The sequence below is a fragment of the Plectropomus leopardus genome, chromosome 1 (assembly GCF_008729295.1).
Source record: "Plectropomus leopardus isolate mb chromosome 1, YSFRI_Pleo_2.0, whole genome shotgun sequence".
NCBI classification, from domain to species: domain Eukaryota; kingdom Metazoa; phylum Chordata; class Actinopteri; order Perciformes; family Serranidae; genus Plectropomus; species Plectropomus leopardus.
In genome coordinates, this window is record NC_056463.1 from 30,109,247 (window position 1) to 30,131,287 (window position 22,041).

The 22,041-nt window shown below is 42.2% G+C and overlaps 1 protein-coding gene across 1 annotated transcript in view; it reads right to left on the minus strand.

The window, feature by feature from the left end:
* fto (FTO alpha-ketoglutarate dependent dioxygenase) overlaps positions 1-22,041 on the minus strand; it is a 136,859-nt gene that overhangs the window by 53,050 nt on the left and 61,768 nt on the right. Inside the window, exon 9 of the mRNA XM_042487948.1 lies at positions 17,956-18,083. Coding sequence (XP_042343882.1) covers positions 17,956-18,083 — 128 coding nt within the window. The remainder of the gene's footprint in view (positions 1-17,955; positions 18,084-22,041) is intronic.

Genomic DNA, 22,041 nt, shown 5'->3' on the forward strand with positions numbered 1-22,041 from the left:
ATAATTCACTGCCGGTGATGTGTGTCTTAAACGCTGCTGAAATATACATGGCGGCATATGCAAATTTGGCGGTGCTCTCACATGCTGTACTTGCTAAACAGACAACAAGAGAATAGCATGCCACGCAGACAGCCCCTTCTGGACACAGACAGTATGTAGTACAGTATGTAACAGTGTGCGTGTTGAGGGAGTGTTAGCCGTACATAATAGGTCTTGAAATGTGTAGAGAAACATGCGACAATGCTTGCTGTACCCTTAAATGTTCTCCAGTCCTACTGAGGTTTTTAAATCATATGTACAGATTTGCACACTGAGGTGGGAAAAACACAGAAGTAGCATCTGTGAAACTGTGCATAGGTCTCTGAAGGTTTCTTGAAGGGCATTTTGAAGCTATAGGGTGGCTTTACTGCTTATGCCAGGTTGGCAATTTTGAAAGGAATCCTATGAAGCCAAAGATTTTTTTTTTCCCAAGCCAGCATCTATTGGTCATTAGAGGAACTGCAGCTGAAGACTCTAGACTGCAAATTGGATTTTCACTGAATGTGTGTGTGTGTGTGTGTGTGTGTGTGTGTGTGTGTGTGTGTGTGTGTGGTCTTTGTGGAAGGGATGTTGATGAGGGAGGAGGAGAGGGCAGACTGGTGGTGTCAGATTTTATAAATGGAGGGAGGAAATGTCTTTATCCCAGGTTTGGACACCCCCACCACTTTCCTTACCAATCCCTCCTGGTGTGTGTGTCCATGTGTGTGTGTGTGCGCGGTTTGGACCAGGCGCTGGCTCAGTCCGATTCCCAGCAGTGTATCTTTAACAGGGCCTTCCCGCCGGGCTGCCAGCCTGTTCCCCCCTGATGGGACAACAGCCCAGCTGACGCCCCCACAGCCCTGCCAACACAACCCACACCTTCGACACACAATCTGCTCCCCTGATCCTGATGGAGAGAGGGTGGGGAGTGATTAAAAAGAAGAGAGCAAAGACAACGGGGAAGGAAAAGAGAAAGAAAGGGTGTTCTATCATCTTACACAAAGCAAGTTAAGATCGAGTATTTGATTGTCAAAAGACATAGATTCGTGGAGTGTTCCTTTAACCCTTTGAAACTAGATTGACAACACTTTTTTTGTGATGAGTTCAGATGCCTTCACAAGTATTTTAACCTTCAGACCATGAGTAAATTGATGTGTTTTCTTTTGAAAACATGGAGAAAAGGCAATGAGCAACTTGGCAAGAAACGGCTCCGCAAATCGCAGGAAATTGGTAGATTAGGAAATTGTTGTTGTTTTTTTAAACTTAAAGATATCAAATTGATACTTCCAATCATTATAATTTTATATTTAGAATTATTGTACAGAATTACCATTATTTTGAAATGCCTTTATTATGCATAATTTCTTCTCAAGGTGCTAATTGCTCTTTTCCCATGTTTTCAAAAAAATAATTACACCAATTTGCCCTGGTTTCAAAGGGTTAAGGGATGAACACACAAATGATGGTTAAAACATATGTAAAAAATGCTTTTATTGTGTATTCTACTGGACTTGCAGCATGTTCACAAGGAGCTCAAGTTCATCCTTGCACACAAGACACAGACCACTAAACCATCATGCTGCCCAAGTTCAACTATGCAATGATAAATTAAACTAAGGTTGTGTCTGTGTGTTTAACAGGGATTTTAATCAAATAGTATTCCAAAGAAACTGCTCTGACAACAAAGACTGAGAGCTTCCCAAAAAATACAGGGCAGCTATACTAAGGTAGTAAAAAAAATATCCAATTAGGAAAAGAAATTCAATAATAAAGGAATGCAATAACCAAATGTTTTATAACATATAAAATAATGCAATATCTGAAGAAACAAAGAGCGGATGGGGAGTTGCAGGCGTGTGGTCATTAAACCTGAACTTGACATTCACTGAGCTGCTACATTAATGTGCTGTGAATACACTTTGATTTGACATTTATATTGCAGTGGCTTAAGTTTTTTTTTAATAAGCAATATATTCTTTTGCATCTTTTTTATTCCATTATTTAATGACTCATACTTCAACCTTTCTATAAATAAAGACAATTATCACAATTTTAGTAACAGACATCACTACATTTGATTTCTTAGTTATACTTTTCCCAGAATACACCAAAAAGGTAGCCCCAGTCAGTGAGTGCACAAACATTTGCAGCTTTTGTAAATCAGACTTCATGTATATTGCAAGTACAAATAGAATGAAAAGAATAGTGCATATTTTAGTTTATGCCCGCACATATCATACCAGTAAATCTGGCCTTCTGTGCATATGTGCAGCTGCCAAAGCTGTGGTGTCACTAGTGTTCACTGGTGTTGAACAGTGTGTTAACAGGATGTGTAATGCGGTGTGCTGGTCCTGTGCTGCAGCCAGGGCTGGGTGGCAGCAGCACTGTAGGCTACAGTAGGGCGGTTATCATGAAGCAGTTATGTAGCTGCTCTGCTGGGCCAGTCTAATTACAGGAGAACAGCGTGCACCAGTCTGGGCCTCCAAATGGCACCATATGTTTTCCCAGACTAACCGGCTGAATAAATGCCATTTACCCATTCAGGATGCACTGTGCTCTGTGTCTGGGAATCAGTCACTCACTCTCATATAAAACCACTCACACACACCCCCAAACACCCTACCACCCACTTCTCCCATATAAAACTCAGCTGTCGGTGATTTGCCCTGCTCACCCCACTATGTATCCTCGCAGCGCTTCCTCTTCAGTTTAACCATTTACAAATCCTATTGTCAGTTGGTCTATGTGTCTCTAACATACGCGGACTCGCATAATGATGTTGATGACTGTGCTGTAAGCAGTTTAGTTAACTGAAGGGGTTTGGTTAATCAGAAACAGTGTTTGCAAAAAGCAAGGGTGTGGTCGGGTCCATCCGTCTTTTCTTTGGTGACATATGGTGAGCGACCTGCACAGATAACATGATCGGCAACTTGACCAAGGTCATCACTGGTAAACCGGTTGTGGAGTCAGTGACACAACAGGAATGAGAATTTAAAGAGTATAAATATATTCAAGTGGAGGTGTTTAGTGTTTCAAATATGATATTACGAAGGACACATGGATATTGGTTACATTTGCTGTCTGGGCACTGCAGATTTCCTGTCTAGAAAATCTAGATCATGTGCTACCGATATTGGATTTTGAAAGCCAATGCAAATAATGTACCTCAAAAACACTATTCAGTCAGTGGTTCTCAAACCTTTTGGCTTGTGCCCATATAAAATGGAGCTATACTTTCATACTGTGCAGGATTTTCCTTAAAATGATCGCTAACGACCCACTAGAAGTGTGTGGTGGTGTATTTATCTGCAGACTCTGCCCTATATGCCAGTATTTTTTCTTTTTTCTTATTGTGCTGTGGTAAGGATGTGGTAAGGATAGAATCTCCCTGCAATCTTTGGGCATGGTATGTAGCCCTAGATGAGGTGGGGACTTAACAAAAACGTAGCAATCAAGTGGTAGCAGCTTGTATCCAGAAGAAAGCAATAAGAATTGCGTACACGGTATATAAAAAAAAAAAACAACATAAATATAGCTAGGCCAAATGCTAAGCAGACAAAGCTCCTTTCAAACAAGAGTAAGGGGTCGGCTTCCACTATCACTTTTGCTCATGAGCACTCAAGGAGAGGATGGGGATGAAGAGCCACACAGTTGGCCTGTTTTCTATTGGACAGGTTGGTGCTTTTGGCTAGCTTAGTTAGCTAAAGTATATTTTTTTCCCCATCAAAACAAATGTAACATTGTTACAATGGTAGCTTGTAGGGAAGGAGTGGCTAAGTTTGAATGTTGTAGGGATGCACGATAATATTGGTATGTCATCAGTATTGGCTAATATTGGCTTTAAAATGGAACACTGGAATTAGACAACATATGTATTTCTGCCAGTATCGCTAATCATTTTTTAAATTGACAAAGTAAACAGATACAAAATATCAACCCCAAGGTGAAGTATTTTTCTTATATTGCACAATTAATGAGTATTATATACACTGAAAAGCCTTCTATTTTATGTCTCCATCTGTTGGTGGTCATAACAATAAGAGTATGCATAATATGATGTTAACTCCACTACAAAACAGACCTGATAATCACTAAAATTAGGTGGGGAAAAAAGTAGCTATATCGATATTGATATCTATAGCGGTATTGGTTATCAGTTAACAGCCAAATGAGTTGTTATATATTGGCATTTCAGATATCGGCAAAACATCCAATATCGTGCATCCCCAGAATATTGTGTTTACAAACAGTAATTGACAATTGAGTTCTGATTCAAGTTAATATTAATGCCTTCCATGTGGCTTTGATTCGAACATGGAGTATTTCCCCACCAACACTCACTGGCAAAATCACAATCACAGTGTCACTGATAACAAGAGCATAATTCTTTGTGGTTGCAAAAAGCTGACAACATTTATATCATGACCTCTTTTTTTGGAAAAGCTCCCTGTATCATCACTAGATAGACCTATCACACATCATCAGTTTGTTAATGAGAACAGCCCAGGCAGAGGCGCTCACAGATGCCTATCGAGGGCAGAAAACAAAAAGAGAATGTAAGTAAATATGGACTGTAATTAGTATGACAAGGTTGAAGAAACAGATAACACACCGCAGCAGCCCGAAGGCCTACTCTTTCACACATGCGCATGCACGTGTACGCCTGCACATGCACAGGACACACACAGGCACTGAGCTGTATGCTCACACGCACGCTGGAAACAAATCAAATGTTTTAATCAGCTTGCTACAGCACATAATGAGGATCCACTAAGCCCCAGCTATCAGCTGCCATCGGCCACTTACTTGTGCCTTCAAAGAGCTGATTTTTCACTTCTTCTACAACCGGCTTAACACAGTAGCTATCGAGAGTGAACACCGCCTGTGCATGTGCAATAAAACCTGAAAAGTGTAACTGATGTTTCAGCAAGTGATATGTACGCAGTAAAGCAAGGAGGCAATTATGTGCAAGTGGACAAGACGGTGCAGCCTATGGGGAAATATATTCTATTTACCACCGCTGTGATTTACAGCATGGAAATACTAGAGAATGGCTGTCTGAGGTCTTGGTGGGAGATCACAGGAAAGCTTATGCCACGCCACAGCCCATAAATCTAACAAAAACATGTAGTGACCGTGCATACTTTGCATAACCCAACTCACTCCTACATTAACAAGATGCCGTATCATCTTTACCTCTCGCCTTGAGTGCACACACCATGTGATGCAGTGCACCTGGCCTGGCCACACCTGCTGTACAGCACAAGGCAATCACATGAATCAGTCAAGTTGGTTACAGCCAGACTAATTTCCACAGGACTGAAGGTATGTCAGAATTCTTACTCAACCATCCAGGTGTGTGTGTGTGACAGAGAGAGAGGAGGGGTGTGAGATGCAGAGAGTGTGTGCAGGTGGGCCTCCAAGTGCAGTTCTTGGCCTCCTGGCAGAGCTCTGACCTCTGTGAGGTGGGCTCGCAGCTCCAGCCCTCCAGCTGGAGAAGTGATGACCTGAGAGCTGAATAAACTGAGAGACTCGTCCTCCTGTCCTTGCCTCTTTCCTGCCTGCCTGCTGCAGTGTGTCCTGACTGGGGGGCATGCAGAGGTGGGTCAGCCTGCATGAAGATCCGGGCTTGATGACTCTGTGTCTTTCTTTATGTCATTTCTTAAGACTCTAAACTTAATTTTATAGCTATGTCTTCATACAGCATTTATTTTTGAGTATCTTATTCCTAGCTATGTCATTCTGTTTAAATTATCTACATTCTTTGATTTTATTTATCACATATCACCATCTTTATCATATTTGATATACAAATGTTTACATATATACACAGTAAATATTTGTGTTATCCTTTAAGGGGCGCATGTGTGCGTGTGTACTAGACATTTGTATGTATTTTTTGTATGTACATGAAGATGTACATGATTTGGGTTTATATTTTCATGTCTGTATCATATATTTGTAAACTCTATTATTATCAATATCATTTTTAATATCATCACAAGTTTACAAATACAAACAAAAAACAGTTCAATGGATACACTACTTATGTATCTCTTTCAATTCACATTTAGAAAAAGAAATGCTTTGATTTAAAGTTTGAATTTTGTTAAACCAAATTAATATCGGTATGTGGGTCTGGGTGATATGTCAATATTATATTGATATTGTGATATGGGATCAGATATTGTCTTAGATTTTGGATATTATCGTAAGTATTGTCTTTTCCTGTTTTTAAAGGCCGTATAACAGTAAAGTGATTTTCACATTTCACTTTCTGAACATGACAGACTAAATATTTTGCGAAAGCACAAATAGTGAACCACACAATGTTCTTGCAATATCAAAATTGAGGTACCCCAAAAAGAATGTGATTTTTTATTTTCTCCATATCTACCAGCCCCTACATGATGAACCATTTCTGCATATTACAACTGTATGAAGTACAGAAACAATATACACCAAAGCAAAACATTGTACAACAGAGTGAGCCTCAAATAGACAGAGCGAAATTATCCCATCTGGGCCAGAGGTTGCCATACATGTCAAACCTAAAGCGAGCTAACTCGGGCCTCTGTAGCAACATCCGGTGCAGCCTGCTGTAAAATAAATGACGTTGTTAGTCGCAGTCTCGCAGGTGAAATGTGCTGCTGCTACAATTATTCTAATGCCAGCATGCCAGAATGCCAGTGCTACCAAATGCTGCTGTCAACCCAGGGGTTTAATTAGTTTGGCACATGTGCCACTTATAATCACCTGCCATTACCAGTTCTGGCTGCATCTGCTTACACGTCTGTCAGTGCCGAGCAGGCTGTGTTTGCGTGTATAGGTTTGTGGGTGTGTCAGACGGTAGTGTTGAGTGTATATTTTGGCAACAGCAATTATCCAATATGAAATTTAGACAGAAAGGGTTCATTGGGACCAGTATTTTTACATATTTATGGAGAGAGAAAGAAATGAATCAAACACAAATCTCCTTTTTTTTAATATGTGTATTAAACATCTTTAGTCAAAGTAGCTGTTGACTACAGCCAGGACAATTGTATTAAAGGAACAGACTTGTCAGCAGTCCATCTGTACAGATGCATTGTGAAAGCAGAGGGGAGCAGGGCTTCGTAGTGTCAAACTGCATTGTGAATAGAGCTACACCTCAGGCTGAATACATCACATTGTGATTTCATGAGAGCTGGAAGAGGAGGAAGAAGAAAAAAAAATTTCAGGGCGGCTAGTGAATCTCGGCCCAAAACATGAGAAATGGAAGTTAAAAGTGAATCGTTCACTCCCCCTGGCGTAGCAGTGGCTACCTCTGGGGCTGGGATAGGAGGAGGAGGAGGAGGAGGAAGAGGAGGAAGAACAGGAGGAAAATAGGAGCCCCCTGGCTCTCACAGTCATGTGACAACTGAGCTCAGTAGCTGAAGGATGGACCTCAGGCTGTGTATTTAGCTATCAGGTCATGAGCTCAAGTGTGTCTATGTGTGGGGGTGTATGTGGTTCCATACATTTGTATGTACTGTAGGTGTGTGTGCAGCAGAACACATTCACACTTTCCCACTGACAAAACACCAGCTCAGTTCTCCAGATTCACCTATGTCTGCCGCGATACAATAGCTCTAACTATCCCTATTCTTTGCAGAAAGTTCCCATTTAGCACTAAAACAAGGCTTCAATATTGTGCCGCCTCAAAAACATCTGTCGGGGACTTGTGTGGCTACACTAATTACAAATATCTGCAGTAATCCGGCGCCGATAAGAGAGTCATTACTCCACCAGACATTTATCACTATGGGATTGATGACCCATTTCAGAGGCAGCCTTTGTACAGGGAAGTGAAATCGCTGATATCCCTTTTATCCTACATCGCTGCTGAAGCCATCCATTCGTCAGGAGGCAAGCTAGTTAGAATTGTAATTAACAACTATGGACTTTGGCCCTAATAGAATTTTTGCAGGAAACTGCAGATTGACGTAGGAGGGGACGAGGGGGAGTTTTACTGTGTTTCTCTTCTCTTACTAATTGCCACTTGAAGTGGCTGTCTGTCGAAAAGAGCCACTCCGCGCTCTGTCAAGAAAATGCCACGGCAGCACTCCAGTTTCTTCAAATGCAGAATTTCTGTACATTTGTAAATATGTAAGCATAGCCATTGAGAGATGTGCCTGCACAGGCACATTGCTTCCATGCAATAATCTGTCAAAGACACAAACGCACATTCATAGGTCAAACATAAAATATGCACTTCCCTGCTTGAATACATAAGTTATGGGTTTCCTCTTTACTCTTGTTCATTCTCAAACACACTTGCTCACCCACCCACCCACACAGACACACATAAACAGAGTGGAGCAGCAGATGATCACAGTAGGTAAGGACTAAAGGTCTGGCCACCTGCCGGCCACGTCCCGTCTCTGTAGCGGTAATGAACAGAGACAGCTTGGGGACCGCCCTGCGAGCTTGTCCCCCCTCCCAGTCTCCCTGCTTCAGGGCAGAGCTGGGGGCCCTGGGGTGACAGGGACGCCAGAGATGTTCCACACACTGACAGGCAGGTCTTACCTGGCCAACTCTCTGTACACACAGCGACACACACAGGAACACGCACATGCACAAGGGGACAAATGCAGAGACTAGCACGCGTGAGTGCCGTGTATATGTGCACACTGCAACTGTTCACGTGTTCACGTACATATGCACAAACTGAAGAACACACCCACACACATACACACAAACGCTGACCTGGTGTAATTCCTCCAGCACGCGGCTGGTGACAGGAGCAGCTGCGGCCGCTACGGCAGACAGATGAAATTTTCATAACTATCTCCTCCAACTTCCATCCTCACCTTCAGGATAATTTATGACCTGCCTGCCAGCCTTGAAGAGACAATATGCTTGATATGAAATGAAGTGTTCCAGCGGTGTAGGTTATAATTAACAGAGGAGGGGAGAAAGATGTGTGTGTAGGGAGTGGAGGGGGTGGAGGTGTGTGGAGTGAGTAGATGAGGTGAAGAAAGGATGGAGCATGTGGTGTGCATGCATGTATAATATACCCGTGTGTGTGTGTGTGTGTGTGTGTGTGTGTGTGTTTAAACATGACATACCTTCCTTCGGTTAGTTCTGTAATACAGACATTAACGGCCAAACCCAGCCAAAGGTGGAGGAAGTATTCAGATGCTTTACTTAAGTAAAAGTACTACACTGTAAAAAAAACTCTGTTGCAAGTAAAATTCCTGCTTTGATAATATTACTTAAGTGGAAGTAAAGTATAATCAGGAAAATGTACATGAACTATTAAGATTAAAAGTACCCACTCCAGAAAAATAAAAAAGAAAGAAAGAAAGTTTAAAATAATTTGAAAAATGTATTCAGAATAAATTAGGAAACAACTTAAATGTTAATTGATGATTAATCAAGTCATGTTTTCAGCTGTCCTAATATTGATTATTTGTCAGTTTATAATAAACATCTTTTAGAAACCTTTCCTTTCATTTTTAAGCAAAGATCTTAATTGTAAAGTAACTAGTAACTGAAGCTGTCAGATAAATGTAAAGTAAAAAGTACAATATTTCCTTCTTGAATGTAGTAAGGTAAAAGTATAAAGCGTCAGAAGAGCAGAACAAGTACCACAAATTTGTACTCAAGTACAGTACTTGAATAAAGGTACTTGGTTACATTCCACCACTGAACCCAGTACAGAAGTGGCTGTAACAAATCATACACAAAACTTTACAAGAGTCCAATATGTAGATTGTTTTCATGTTTACTGAGGCTTTCCCGTGCCTACACATTAACATAACTCTCTGGCATGGATTGGCTTTAATTAGCTCACTTGCCACTCACATTTTTTCATGTGTATATTTGTGTGAAGAAATCCTAAATTGGTTCCATATCAACTTGATGTTTTTAAGAGAACTGTGATCCAACCAAGAACAAACAGCACTTAGATGAGATAAACTGTAATGACAGTGTATTTGGTGAGCACACCCTCCGACCCATAATGCTATGTTCTTGCCATTTGCTTCACAAGCCCGCCACATATCCTCACCCAATCATGCCCTATCAGCTCTCTGGGATGTTGGGTTTGACCAGAAAGAATGTCCTGGTTTTCGTGACTACCAGTAAAACAGGCCCAATCCCATACGCTCCCCCTCTCTCTCCTCACCACATTGTCTTTCCCAAACACAAATCTTGTTTCCATATTAAAAAAAGTCAGCATTTAATGGGCAACTGTCTCTGCAACAAGTGTGTTTAAATGTCTGTGGGACTTTTAATGACATTTTTAACTCTCTCTTTTTTCCTGTCTCTGCAACACTGCATTGCCAAGCTCTTACTGTGAAATGCATAATTATGAAATGGTTGTTTCCATGAAAACCAGTGAGCAATTTAACTGTGACTCAGTCAAGGATAAGCAGAGAAAATTAACAAAGAGAGAGCGTGATACTGATCCCTGCCAGTTGCAAGCCTTCCATTCCCACACCTAACCACAAAACGAGAGAAAGCATGTACCTCAACAGCCAATTACTGACTTCTTTGAGAACAAGGCAAGTTAGAGGTAAGTGCATATTTACATGGGTAAAACTTGTTTGTACAGTAAGTAGAAGTTAAAGAAATAGCATCACCATTCATCTTGCTCATTCCTGAAAGAGTAAGACATACTCTGAAGTACTTTACAGCCTGGGCGCTGACGAGGATGTGAGTACGACTGCTACAGCAACAGCAGCTGTGAGGTTCTGCTGAGGTCAGGACATGTCATGCATAACTGACTGATTGCTAAACAGAGCCGGGTGCATGAGAGAAGAATTCATAATTTACAATCAAACACACACCTCACAAACACACAGGCCACAGGCGATCTCGCAGCACGCATGTAACCAGTCTAAGGGACCACACAGACATGTTTTAGATAAAGACAGACAAATTAGACGACAGCGTCTTAGGCTAACCACTGCGCTTGCACTAATTACAGGCTGGCCGGCGATGAAAGAGACAGATGACATGTACTTATTTGTTTTCTCCTCCAGTGCCCCGAACCAAGTAAACACAGCGATGCCGATGACGGCAAAAGTAGGTGGTACAAAGAAAAACAAGCAGATGGAGAACATGGTTGTGGGATGACGGTTCCACCCACCACACACAGGTGTTTGCCCACCGTTGCAGCAAGAAAACCCCTGAGCTAAAGAGAAACAATTGAGCAGCCAGTAAACCTTTTGGCTGGCAACTCATGCCAAGGAAAACAGACTGACTTAACCGTGTCTCATCTGCTTGCAAAACAGGGCCAGTGTTGTGGGGGTGATGTTGAGGCAAATGTGGGGCTGCTGTCTGGGAGATCTGATTAACCTGTCATCTTGGGTTGCAGCTTACATCACATAGGCCTGGTTGACAACGTGCCTGGACCAAGCTGCTGCCAACCAGAACTTTAGTTTGTAATGCCAGCCATCACCACCATCTTCCTCCCTAATTAAACCTACTTATAGACAGCTTAATGCCACCTTCTATTAACTGTATCGTACCAACCTTGTTTCCCAAACACTTCTATGGGACGGACAGTCAGAATCCTCTCACTGAAAGAAGGTAATGGAAGGACACATTGCCTACATTCTAAAATTCCAGAAACCCAACCCCAATCGTTTGCACATTGAGCAGATGATGGCTTTGCTTTGGATCTATCGGAAGTTGTGCCCAGCTTTAGGCTGTATAAATAATGGACATAGCTAACATAACATCACCCATTGGTTTGAAGCCTCAAGTTTGGCATTTTGGCTGTCACCATCCTAGTTTTTCCTGTTTTGTTTTTTTTGGGGGGCCACAAATGACCATATTTGGATGAAATGGTGAACATTTTGCTGTAAAGTTAGGCTTTTTTGGGGTGTGTATGGGGATCAGGCCCCAGGAAAACATCTCCGGAAGCATCCAATTTTTCCCTGTGACCACTTGCCATATTGCAGCAAAAAAATCCCCTGCAGCCCAAAAAGCATTTTCTCCATAGGCCACCATTGTAAAAGACATGTCTGTAAAACACCTCAAACTGCAAACAAGGTGAATTATGAATCTTGTATTCTGAATTTTTGAGCCATGGTGGTTTTATATTTGTAAAACTATCCCTTAAGTCAAGAATCTGATCATATTCAGTGTACCACATACCGTGGAAGTAAAGCCAGAAGCTAGACACCTTTTTGGCATATGTGCCAGGTGAGCAACTCCAATGGACTGAATAGGCACCATCTTTGATCCACTTTTTAGGTATTATTAAAATCTATGATGAGGATTGCCTCGCTTCTGGAGCCACCCTCAAGTTGCCATTAAAGGAAATTAAGTTTTTACCACTTCAAGGTTGGCTTCATTATCAGCCCCGGTGTTGCAGCAAACCCTTTGAGTGTTTGAAGACTGTGAGTTGTATATGGCATGTGAGTAATCCCTGCAGTATGGCATCTCCATATCTAAGCCTTTAAGGAGGTCATCGGCCACATTAGACAAGGCTGTGGTCTGTCCATCTTTATTGTGGACACGACACTGACAATCTTTCCAACTCCAATCTGGGACAGGGGACCGCCATTGTCTCCTTACTCCCTGTCCCACCCCAGCGCAAGAATTGGGGCGGGGTCTGTCAGCAGTCTACACAAAAGAAGTGTCACCACTCCTGGAATGAAGTGCTAGCCAACGAAGGTCTCTCTTCTCTTTTTTCTCAGTCTCTATGCATCTCCACAGGGGTGCAACTGGTAGCTGACATCCCTGGTGGGGTCATCCCTGGCTGGGCACAGCTTCAACCTCAGCTCTCTGGCCCCCACTGGCCCCCGCTGGCCCCCGGTGACCCCTGCTTTTGATGACAGACTGGGTCTTTTGTGTTGCAGCGCTCTGTCCAGGTGAGGACAAGAGAGGGTGACAATGGCAGGAAACATAAAGCCGATGGAGGCTGGGAGACGGCCCTACGGGTCACGGGTCAAGCTGCACAGCTGAGTGATGAGTGCAGCTGTGGACACGTGGACCTCCTTCTCTGTCCTTTGGCCCTGCTTGCCATGTCAGCTGATGTTGCCTTTGTGTTTGGATAAAGACCTCACTAACTTGCAACAAGTAGGAGAAACGTAATAAACACAGGCGACAGATGTACTACGCCACAGATTCTGAGTGTACAGCTATTATGGTGACATCCTAAGATGTACAGTGTGGGCCAACTCCTTGTCTCTGTAAAAGGAAACTCAAATGGAATTGGATAGTTGGAGGAAATTTGCCTATGATTAAATAAAAACATAAATTATTGTCATTTTAAATTTAAAAATAAAATAAAATGATTCAAAATAAAAAAACTAATGCATTGAAATAAAATAAACTAGATGCTCTCTCATGGACACATAACATAAATTGTGGATAACGATTGCATTATTTTAAAAAAATCGATTTGTGTGGGCCAATCTTACATAGAATGTCTCAATGGGCTACAGATGAACTTTGCATATTTCTATCCCTGGCTGCCACTTCTGTTGCATGTGGTGGTTTATCTTTTTTCTGTAAAAAAACTTTTGTTTGTGCATGCTAATTCAAGGAAGACAAGGTCTGTGAACAAATAAAAAGGATGATGTAAAACCTTGTTATGTATTACCTCCCACGCCTATTAAACAATGAAGACCTAATGCAGGTGCCGAACTACAGTGATTCACACATCCTGAGCTGTCCAACTGTTTCCGATGCCAAAGGTCAATGGCTGCCTACTCTCCTACTGACTCACACTGAGAGACCGGAGGACAGGGTTTGCCAAGTCATGCACAAACCCTGCTTTGGGTCATAAACACCTCCGCCTGTCTCCCCTCTTTCTTTTCTCCTCCACAGAGGTGAGTTGGGTTTGCACTCTGTTAATCTTTCACTACAGGCCCGCTTGCTTTTACACTGGCCTGCTGAAGAACAGAGGAGGGGAATGAAAGAGGGGTAGTAAAGGACGAGAGTGGATAAAAGAGCAGGAAGAAAAAGCCATAGAGAGGGCCAGATGGGCACCTTCACAGTCCATTTATCAAACCCAATGTGGCCCTCCCCTCCCCTCCCCGCTGCTCTCATGTCCTAAACCCCCATGTAATTCTGTAATGATTTTCATTATCATATAATGACCTTACAAAGCCTACAGCAGTTTGCATGGTCAGTACAAAACTCGCAGCTGTTCCCTTCAGTGTTTGCTCGCCGGCTGTGACAAAGCTTTTTTTTTTGTTTTTTCTGTTGGTCAGAGCGATGACCTCTAGGATCTGGAAGGTCAGCATGAGGTCAACTCATCCAGGAGGTTTAAAGGTAGCCATGCTGAAATAATATAGATTCAACATAGCATCAGGCTGAGTATCAATTTCAAATATAGAACTTTTAAATACATTCTTCCAGTGTTTGACAAACAATGCACCCTCCTTTGCTGGTATTTGCATGGATGTGAAACAACTATGCATCAGAATCCAATAATTCCAGTACCAAGTGTTTAAATCTGTACAGTTATGGTGCCACTGAAATTTGCCATTTCCTATCCTAATAGGCCTGTTCCCTGGAGCTGGTGCCTTGCTCTTCAATCTGCACTTCATGTGTGGCATACTCAACTGCTCCCCTACAGTACACTTACCCACCCACAAAATAATCCATCTATTTCCAGGGCACTCACGGGGCATTTACCAAAGGGACACAGAGGGCAGCATCTATCAAAGAATTCACCATGTGCATCGGGAAAACCCAGTTACCAGAAAAGCTCATAAGAATAAAAAAGCTCTCATAACTTCGTTGGCTCCGAGTGAATGAATGGACTGCTTCCGCGAGCGGGGTGAGCCGAGGCATCACTCACTCTGAGTGCCTATAAGTCACTTGCGAAGAACCACTGGTCACCAGGTCCAATTTCTCTTTCTTTGCTTCTTGGTAGTGCTAAAAATGCCCCGGAGGCAGAAAATGGCAGCGAGTGGGCCCACGTTGCAGCGCACAGTGCTGCTTTAACTGGTGTTTAAGAAACAAAAGTCAGCGAGAAACTTAATCAATCAGTGCTGGTTGTTTATGTTTATTTGCCTCTAGGAAGAGTCATCAATCATGCTTTTTTCTTCTTTTTTTCCCATTCTTTTGCAAGCATTATGTGTTGAATGGAAACCATGGAAACAAAAGGCAGTATTATGATAAAAGCCTGCCTGTTGCATATTGTGTGGAAACCTAATTAGGACGACTGATAGAAAAAAAGCAGCAAAAAGAATCAGCAAATTAATTTCAAAAGTCTTATTCTGGTGAGTGCTTTTATGAAAATAAATGAATGTTTTAATACATCTGACTGAAGTGAACTAAATTCCCTCAATGTGTGTCTGATTCTGTAATACTATATCTTTAATTCAAAATAATGACTTTGTCTCTTAATAGTATGCAAAAAGAACTTTTGCTTTGTGGAGGCAATCCTTAACCCTCATCAGCCCCATATCTCTAATCAGTACCAGTGCGTCCCACTTAACATTGCACACAGCCATGTGTTTAGTTTTGTGTAAATGAGATCTGTTGACAGCCACTTGACAGGATGACCCCTGGCTTTTTTGTAAGTGGGGCGGCGCGGGTTAGGCACAGACATTTAATGTGTGTAAAGGGGCAAGTGGTATCACAAGCCGCTGGAGTTCAAACATATTGTGTGGGACGCTTGCCCTCCTCCAAAACTAATCTAATCAGTCTTTCACTGCTGATGGAGTAAACGTCTGTCTGCCCCACCGATGAGGACCAAGCATTTCCTGTCCTGATCTGTGATACTGGTTGTCAGGATCTTAGGGTGAGCAGAGCTCACTCTAGGGGTTAGACACGGTTAAAAGGTGGTAACATTGCATTGTGGGTGGTGGGGGACAAGCACTGATGTTATGTTGGGGGTGGCGAGATGGTTTCTAGCTTTCAGCACCTGCAGCTGGAATGCACTATCAGAGCAGGCCCTACATCAGAGTTGTGAGGCGGTGGGCGTCAACACAGCAAAGCAAGGTGTGTGGAAACAGCTTGTTTACAAGGCTCATCTGGACGGGGCATAGCTAAGGGTCAACCAGGGGGGACAACTCAAAACAGAGGGGCGCCATGGAAAGATGAGGGCAGCAACACCGCAGGAAGTTGACATATATCTTTCAAACGAAAAGATGTTGCTTTCAGGAATTTCTAGTCTGTAGATTCTGCCCCCGGCACTTTTGCTTCCTCTAGGCTCTGGATCATGTCTGGTCCAAAGTGTGTGTGTTTGTGTATGTGTGTGTGTGTGTGTGTGTGACATTGAGGTCAAACCTGTTGATAGAGATAATAAGCAGTGAAACATATGTGAATGCAGATATAGTACATACATGCATGCCAGTGTTTGTGTGTGTCCTTGTTGGGGGGGAGAGTGGCTGAGAGGATGAACAGCTACAATAACACTGGGTCGTGTGTGTGTGTGTGTGTGTGTGTGTGCGTGTGTGAGAGGCCTTTCTTTATCTGAATGAATGGCCAGTGTTCATGCGCCCTGTGTCCTTATCTGGAAGGAAGGAAGTGACTGGGCTTATCCAAGACACACGAGTCATTGTGATAGCTGTGATAGCTGCCAGGCCCGAAGACCACAAACAAACACCAACTACACCACTGCATATCTGTGGAATTCACATCAGCTCCTCAGACGGAATCAGTGTCAATGCTCACTGAATGAAAGCAGGACTACGGTCATGATTCATGATTATTTTGCTTCCCACTATTTGAGTGTGGTTTGCAAATGAATCAGCCTGTGTTACTTGCTATCATTCAGCATATCATTAGCTCAGGTCCTTCCCAGCAAAATAAGTCATCATGCTTGGTCGTAATCTCTCTTTGTCTGTGGTTATGGCAATCCAAGAAAGGTGTGCGTCAAAGTTTTGGGTGTGTCCCATTTAACTTAAAGGGATACTTTGCAGATTTTCCACCAGCTTTGTATAATAACAATGTGGGCAGTTTTTGTAAACTGTGAACTGTGTTAAATTTCCCCCCATCTTGCCAGCATCCAGATCTCCCTACATATTTACCAGCAAAAATCCACCTGATGATCATGCGGTGGACTTTTGCTATGTCTTGATCTGTTGCTTGAACTACAGATTGTACTTTAGCATTTTTGTATGCCCGCCACCACAAAGATAAACTCTCTAAAATTTAGATTAAACTCAGATCAAACACTAAAACAGTGCTAAACAAATATATACCAAGATTCTGTTACTGTATTGTCTATTTCTCTCCAAAAAAATGTCTTCAGATACATATTTTGTATATTGTTTCTTGTATAAAAAACAGAGACTGAAACAAAATGACATCAAACAATAAAACTAGGCAATGCCGATCACATAAAAACCAAGATTCTGTTACTGCTTTGCCAATTTTTTTGCCTAAAATGTTTTCAAAAACAGATTTTAGCTTCGTCTTAAGCTTTTTGTTTGCTTCTGTTGTTTATTGGCTACGATGCTCATGTAAACTTTTCACATCCTGGGTGTTGACCCCAATGGTTCGGGTGTGTTATTTATTGGCTGTGACCCTGTTGCAAGCCCAAAGTTTCAACGAGTTTATTAACCAAGAGGGTTAATAATCACCACTAGTTTTAATGGTTTCACAAACAACATGTACTTGCTGCTGTTTTGGCCAATCTAATTGTAAAACATGTTGCCAGCAACTGTGACATTGTTTTGAAAGATTCGAGGCTACTTCAGTAAAAACATAAATATTTCTGAGCAGTCCACTGCAAAATGTATGATTGCATGTTGTCTTTGTGTAAAAAGCAGAGACATTTCAAATATGATTTCAAATATTGAGCAGAATAGCTCATTTCATAAATGAGTTTGGAGTGATTTGTCTATTTTTGTGTGATGGTGTTCTCATTTTGAATATGAGACAGTGGCAGTGCTCATGCTACACAGAGCGTCCTACTTTACCAGTGTCACACATCTGTCTGAGGTGTATTTTTCGAGGACCGATGGAAAGAACAAAGTTGGTGATACACTGTGTTACCTGTCTCTCCATGTCTGTCTTTGCTGGTGTCTGTCTGTCAAGGCAGAGAGCAAGGTTTCTGCCAGCTCCCTCCTTCCCTCTCCTGCCTGGCCCTCCTCCTTCTCCACTGTATCCAGAAAGAGCATCGTCTGGAAAGAAGAAGCAAAAGTAGAATGTAGTTGCATTAGGTAGAAATAAATGTAAAGATGTGGGAATGACACCATGACCTGGATCACTGGAAAACCATAACATACTAAAAAAAATCTCATCTTCATTTAATTAAAAAAAATACAAAATAACTGTTACTTAAACCTTTGAAACACAAGCAAATAGGCTTGATTTTCTTAAAAGCCAATGAGCAACTGCAGGAAAATTACCTAAAAAATAGCAAAAAAAAACAACAACAAAAAACAGAAAAGAAATAGAAAAGAAAAAAGCAAAAGTGAAAATAGGGGTGAGAGGAGAATAATAAACGAAACAAACAGGGATATCACTTTAAAATAATGTGTACATTTTTCAATATAGATGATAATTATAAATATGTGGACATGTTCCTCTGCTTTTTTCATTTTTTTATAAAGTTTTTTGAATCTACAAATTTCTTGCAATTTGCGCAACATTTTTTGCCAAGTTGCGCATTGCCTTTTTTCTCCAAGTTTTCCAATGAAATTGCACCACTTTGCTTAGGGTTCAAATGTTTAAACACTTGTGAAAGGCACTGCAGCACAAGAAAAGTGATCCAGGACGATCCAGGTTCCAAAGTGTTAAAACACAGGCATTGGTTGGTTTACCAGCCACTGCATCCGTGAGTAAGACATATCAAAACGATTTGGCCCTGTCCCCTAAATATTAAACTGCATGAATCAAGTGGAAAGACTACCTGAAGCAATTCCCCCCATTCTTGAGCTTCTCTCCTCAGTGCAGAAATTACACAGCTCTGAGCCAAGACTCCATTATAACATCCCTGGGACGGCGACATACAGTAAGTCTAGTATAAAGTCAGTTTCACATCAGAGGATGGGCAAATTACACCCAATATTAGAGTGTGAGTCAATTAATCACGTCCTGCACAGCACAGTGTAATGTGTGAGTATCCCCCTGTTGAACATGAATTACAGGCCGGCTTAAAGTGTGACGTGGCACATCAGTACTAATCTGAGACATCCTGGCAAACCTTCGCCTCCAAGTCCTCCGCAGCCTCTAAGCTGGTTGAGAGGGAGTCAAATGAAAAAGGATCTGGCAGCCCAAATTAAATGCAGTGCTGTCAGCCACACTCAAATCCCCCTTTCTCCCTCTTCTTCTCTACCCTTCACAGACTCTCTCCCTCTCTGAATATCCTTAAATGCACCCCCCCTTTCCTTCTCGCAGCCTCTGAGAAGTGATGGATCTGTAACTCTGACTGACTCTGACGCCTTGTTAAGAACAGTCTCTTCCTGTCACATCCACCAGTAAAGCACGTTCATTTCTTCCCATTAACAGTCACTCGCCTCCCCAGTCATCCAACCCTCTTTTCAAAAAACCCCACAATGTAAGGGAACCTTCATTTCTTCTCCTCTCCCTCTTTTTTAATCCCTTTCTGACAATCCACCTGTCTGTCTTAATTCATGTGAAGATAGGTTTGATTGTCTGTGTGTGTATTTCCAAAGGAAAGGGGTGTGATTTGCGGCAGAGTAATATGCTTACTTCCTCCACACCACACAGGACAGGTGTCAAAACATGTGGCAGTGTGTGACTGATTACACCTGACTCGGAGGAGACACCAAAGATTACGGTGACCAGGAGGAAGCAGGGCCGGCTGTACTCCCTATGGAAAGTGTACCTTTTGGTTTGGATCAAATCCTGTCCTCCTGGGATGAGTGTCAGGCTGAGAAAGTGCCAGAAAGTGCATTCAGACTGTATCAACATCTCAGCTAGCAGACATCACATTGCCATGCTAGCCATGTAGCGCAGTTTTGGTGTCTCAAGCAAAGCGTGATGAACAAGTGATTCGTAGTTGATCTGAAACCTGCTCTGACGTGATTGTGAGCTCGCTTCAGCTCTTCCCAAAGCTGGTCTGGGAACAGAAGGAGTAGCAAGGAGGGAAAAGCTGCACAGTGCAGTGAGCTTATTCTAACTGTGCTAAAATACAAGTAAGCCTTTGAAACCTCAACAAATTGGCTTGATTTCTTTCAGTGACATGGGAGGCAGGCTATGAGTACTGACGGAACAAATTACTCATAAATCAGCAAGAAATTAGTCAAAATGAATTCTTGACTTGGCCACCAATACGTTTTGTGAGGTCACAATGACCTTAACATTTTTGACCACCAAATCCTATCAGTTCATCCATGACTCAAAGTGGATGTTTGTGTCAAATTTGAAGAAGTTCCCTCAAGGTCTTCTTAAGATATTTCTTTTACGAGAATGGGATGGATGCAATGTCACAGTAACTTTTAACCAGCTAAATCCAAGCAGTTGATCTTTGAAAGTAGACGTTTGTGCCAAATTTGAGGAAATTTTCTCAAGGCCTTCTTAATATATGGTGTCCACGAAAATGCAAAAGACGCACGTTCACAGCACTCTTGACTTTCAGCTTCCAAAATATTATTAGTTTATCCTTGTTTTCAAGTGAATTTTTGTTCCAAATTTGAAGAAGTTCCCTGAATACAATCTTGAGAGTCACATTCATGAGAATGGGACTGATGAAAAGACAGACAATACAAAAACACTATTCCTCCAACTATGGCTGTTGCCAATACAGAGGCATAAAAAACAGCCACTAAAAGCCACATAATATACAAACTGCTAAACTGAATCAATCATGTTTGAAAATCATATCACAACCTATAAATTAAAAAGTTTTTTTTCCAACTCAATGTTGACAGAAGATACCGAAAAGACTAACACCTGCAAGCACACTTAAGTCCACTCACCTCTTCCATTAAACATGCCAGTGACACCCTTTACTTTGGTAGAGAGTGTGTTTATGTAGGTGTGTGTGTGTGTGTGTGTGTGTGTGTGTGTGTGTGTGTGTGTGTGTGTGTGTGTGTGCGTGTATACATTTGTGGGTATGTATGCGAAAGCCTCTTTTTATGTTTGTTCTCAGCTAGTTTTTGTGAGCATAGGTGTGCCTCTGATAATGTGAATGCATGTTACCAAGCCTCCTACTCATGAAATGTGTGCACGTATGTTTGCATGCCAAAGTGTGTGTGTGTACTGTGTTGTGTTTAGAAGACCCGGTGCTGAGAGAGGCCTTCAGGTTTAGCCACAGGCTGATCCCAAGGCCATTTAGACACCTCACTGGTTGTTTACTGGTCGAGCCCAGCCTCAGTCAGCCACAGCAAGTCTACAGCCCTTTATCTCCGGGCTCTGTGTTAACACTAATCAGCCCCCTCTTGTCTTCTATTTACCCCATGATGACAGTAGCTATCCTCAGCCTCCATCTCTCGGCCTGATGCTGACCACAGATGTCCCCCTGACCCAGGCCACATCCCGAGGTGAACAAGAGGACATGGAGGACCTGGGTACCTCCATCCTTGGTCCCCAGACCTCAAACTAAACCTTGTCTATTTTACTACAGATAGGCATAAACATTTCCGGCCCTGTGCTGAAGCAGGGTAGGAAAACAAACACGCAGCCAGGCCGAGGTGATATTTTTTCTTGTTGGTGGAGAGCTGGAGTGATGATAGCGTTCCAAGCAAGGGCTGGCTGGAGGGCAGCCTGGGGCGGCTCACTAACACCTCGAGCCAGGACTGTATCTTAACACCAACCAGCATCTGTCTATTCCATCACATAACAACATGTCACTCATTCTACACAGAATAATAGAATGGGAAGACTGTTTGCTGCTGCTCACAATTCAATATGGTGTACATCCCTTAAAACTTCACAGAATGGCTGTTACGGGTCACATAACAGCCCAAAGGTAGGAGGGGTAAAAAAAAAAAAAAAAAAGGATGCATGCAGAACTAAAGGTTTACACTTCATAAAACAGAGCTACTAGCTGGCCACCAGAGTGTCTGAGAAGCTGTTAACACCCCATGAAATATCTTAGCTGACTTTAGACCAAGACTTTCAGGGGACCCAGAGCACTCTTAAGCTCACTGGCACTCTCTTATATAGGAAACC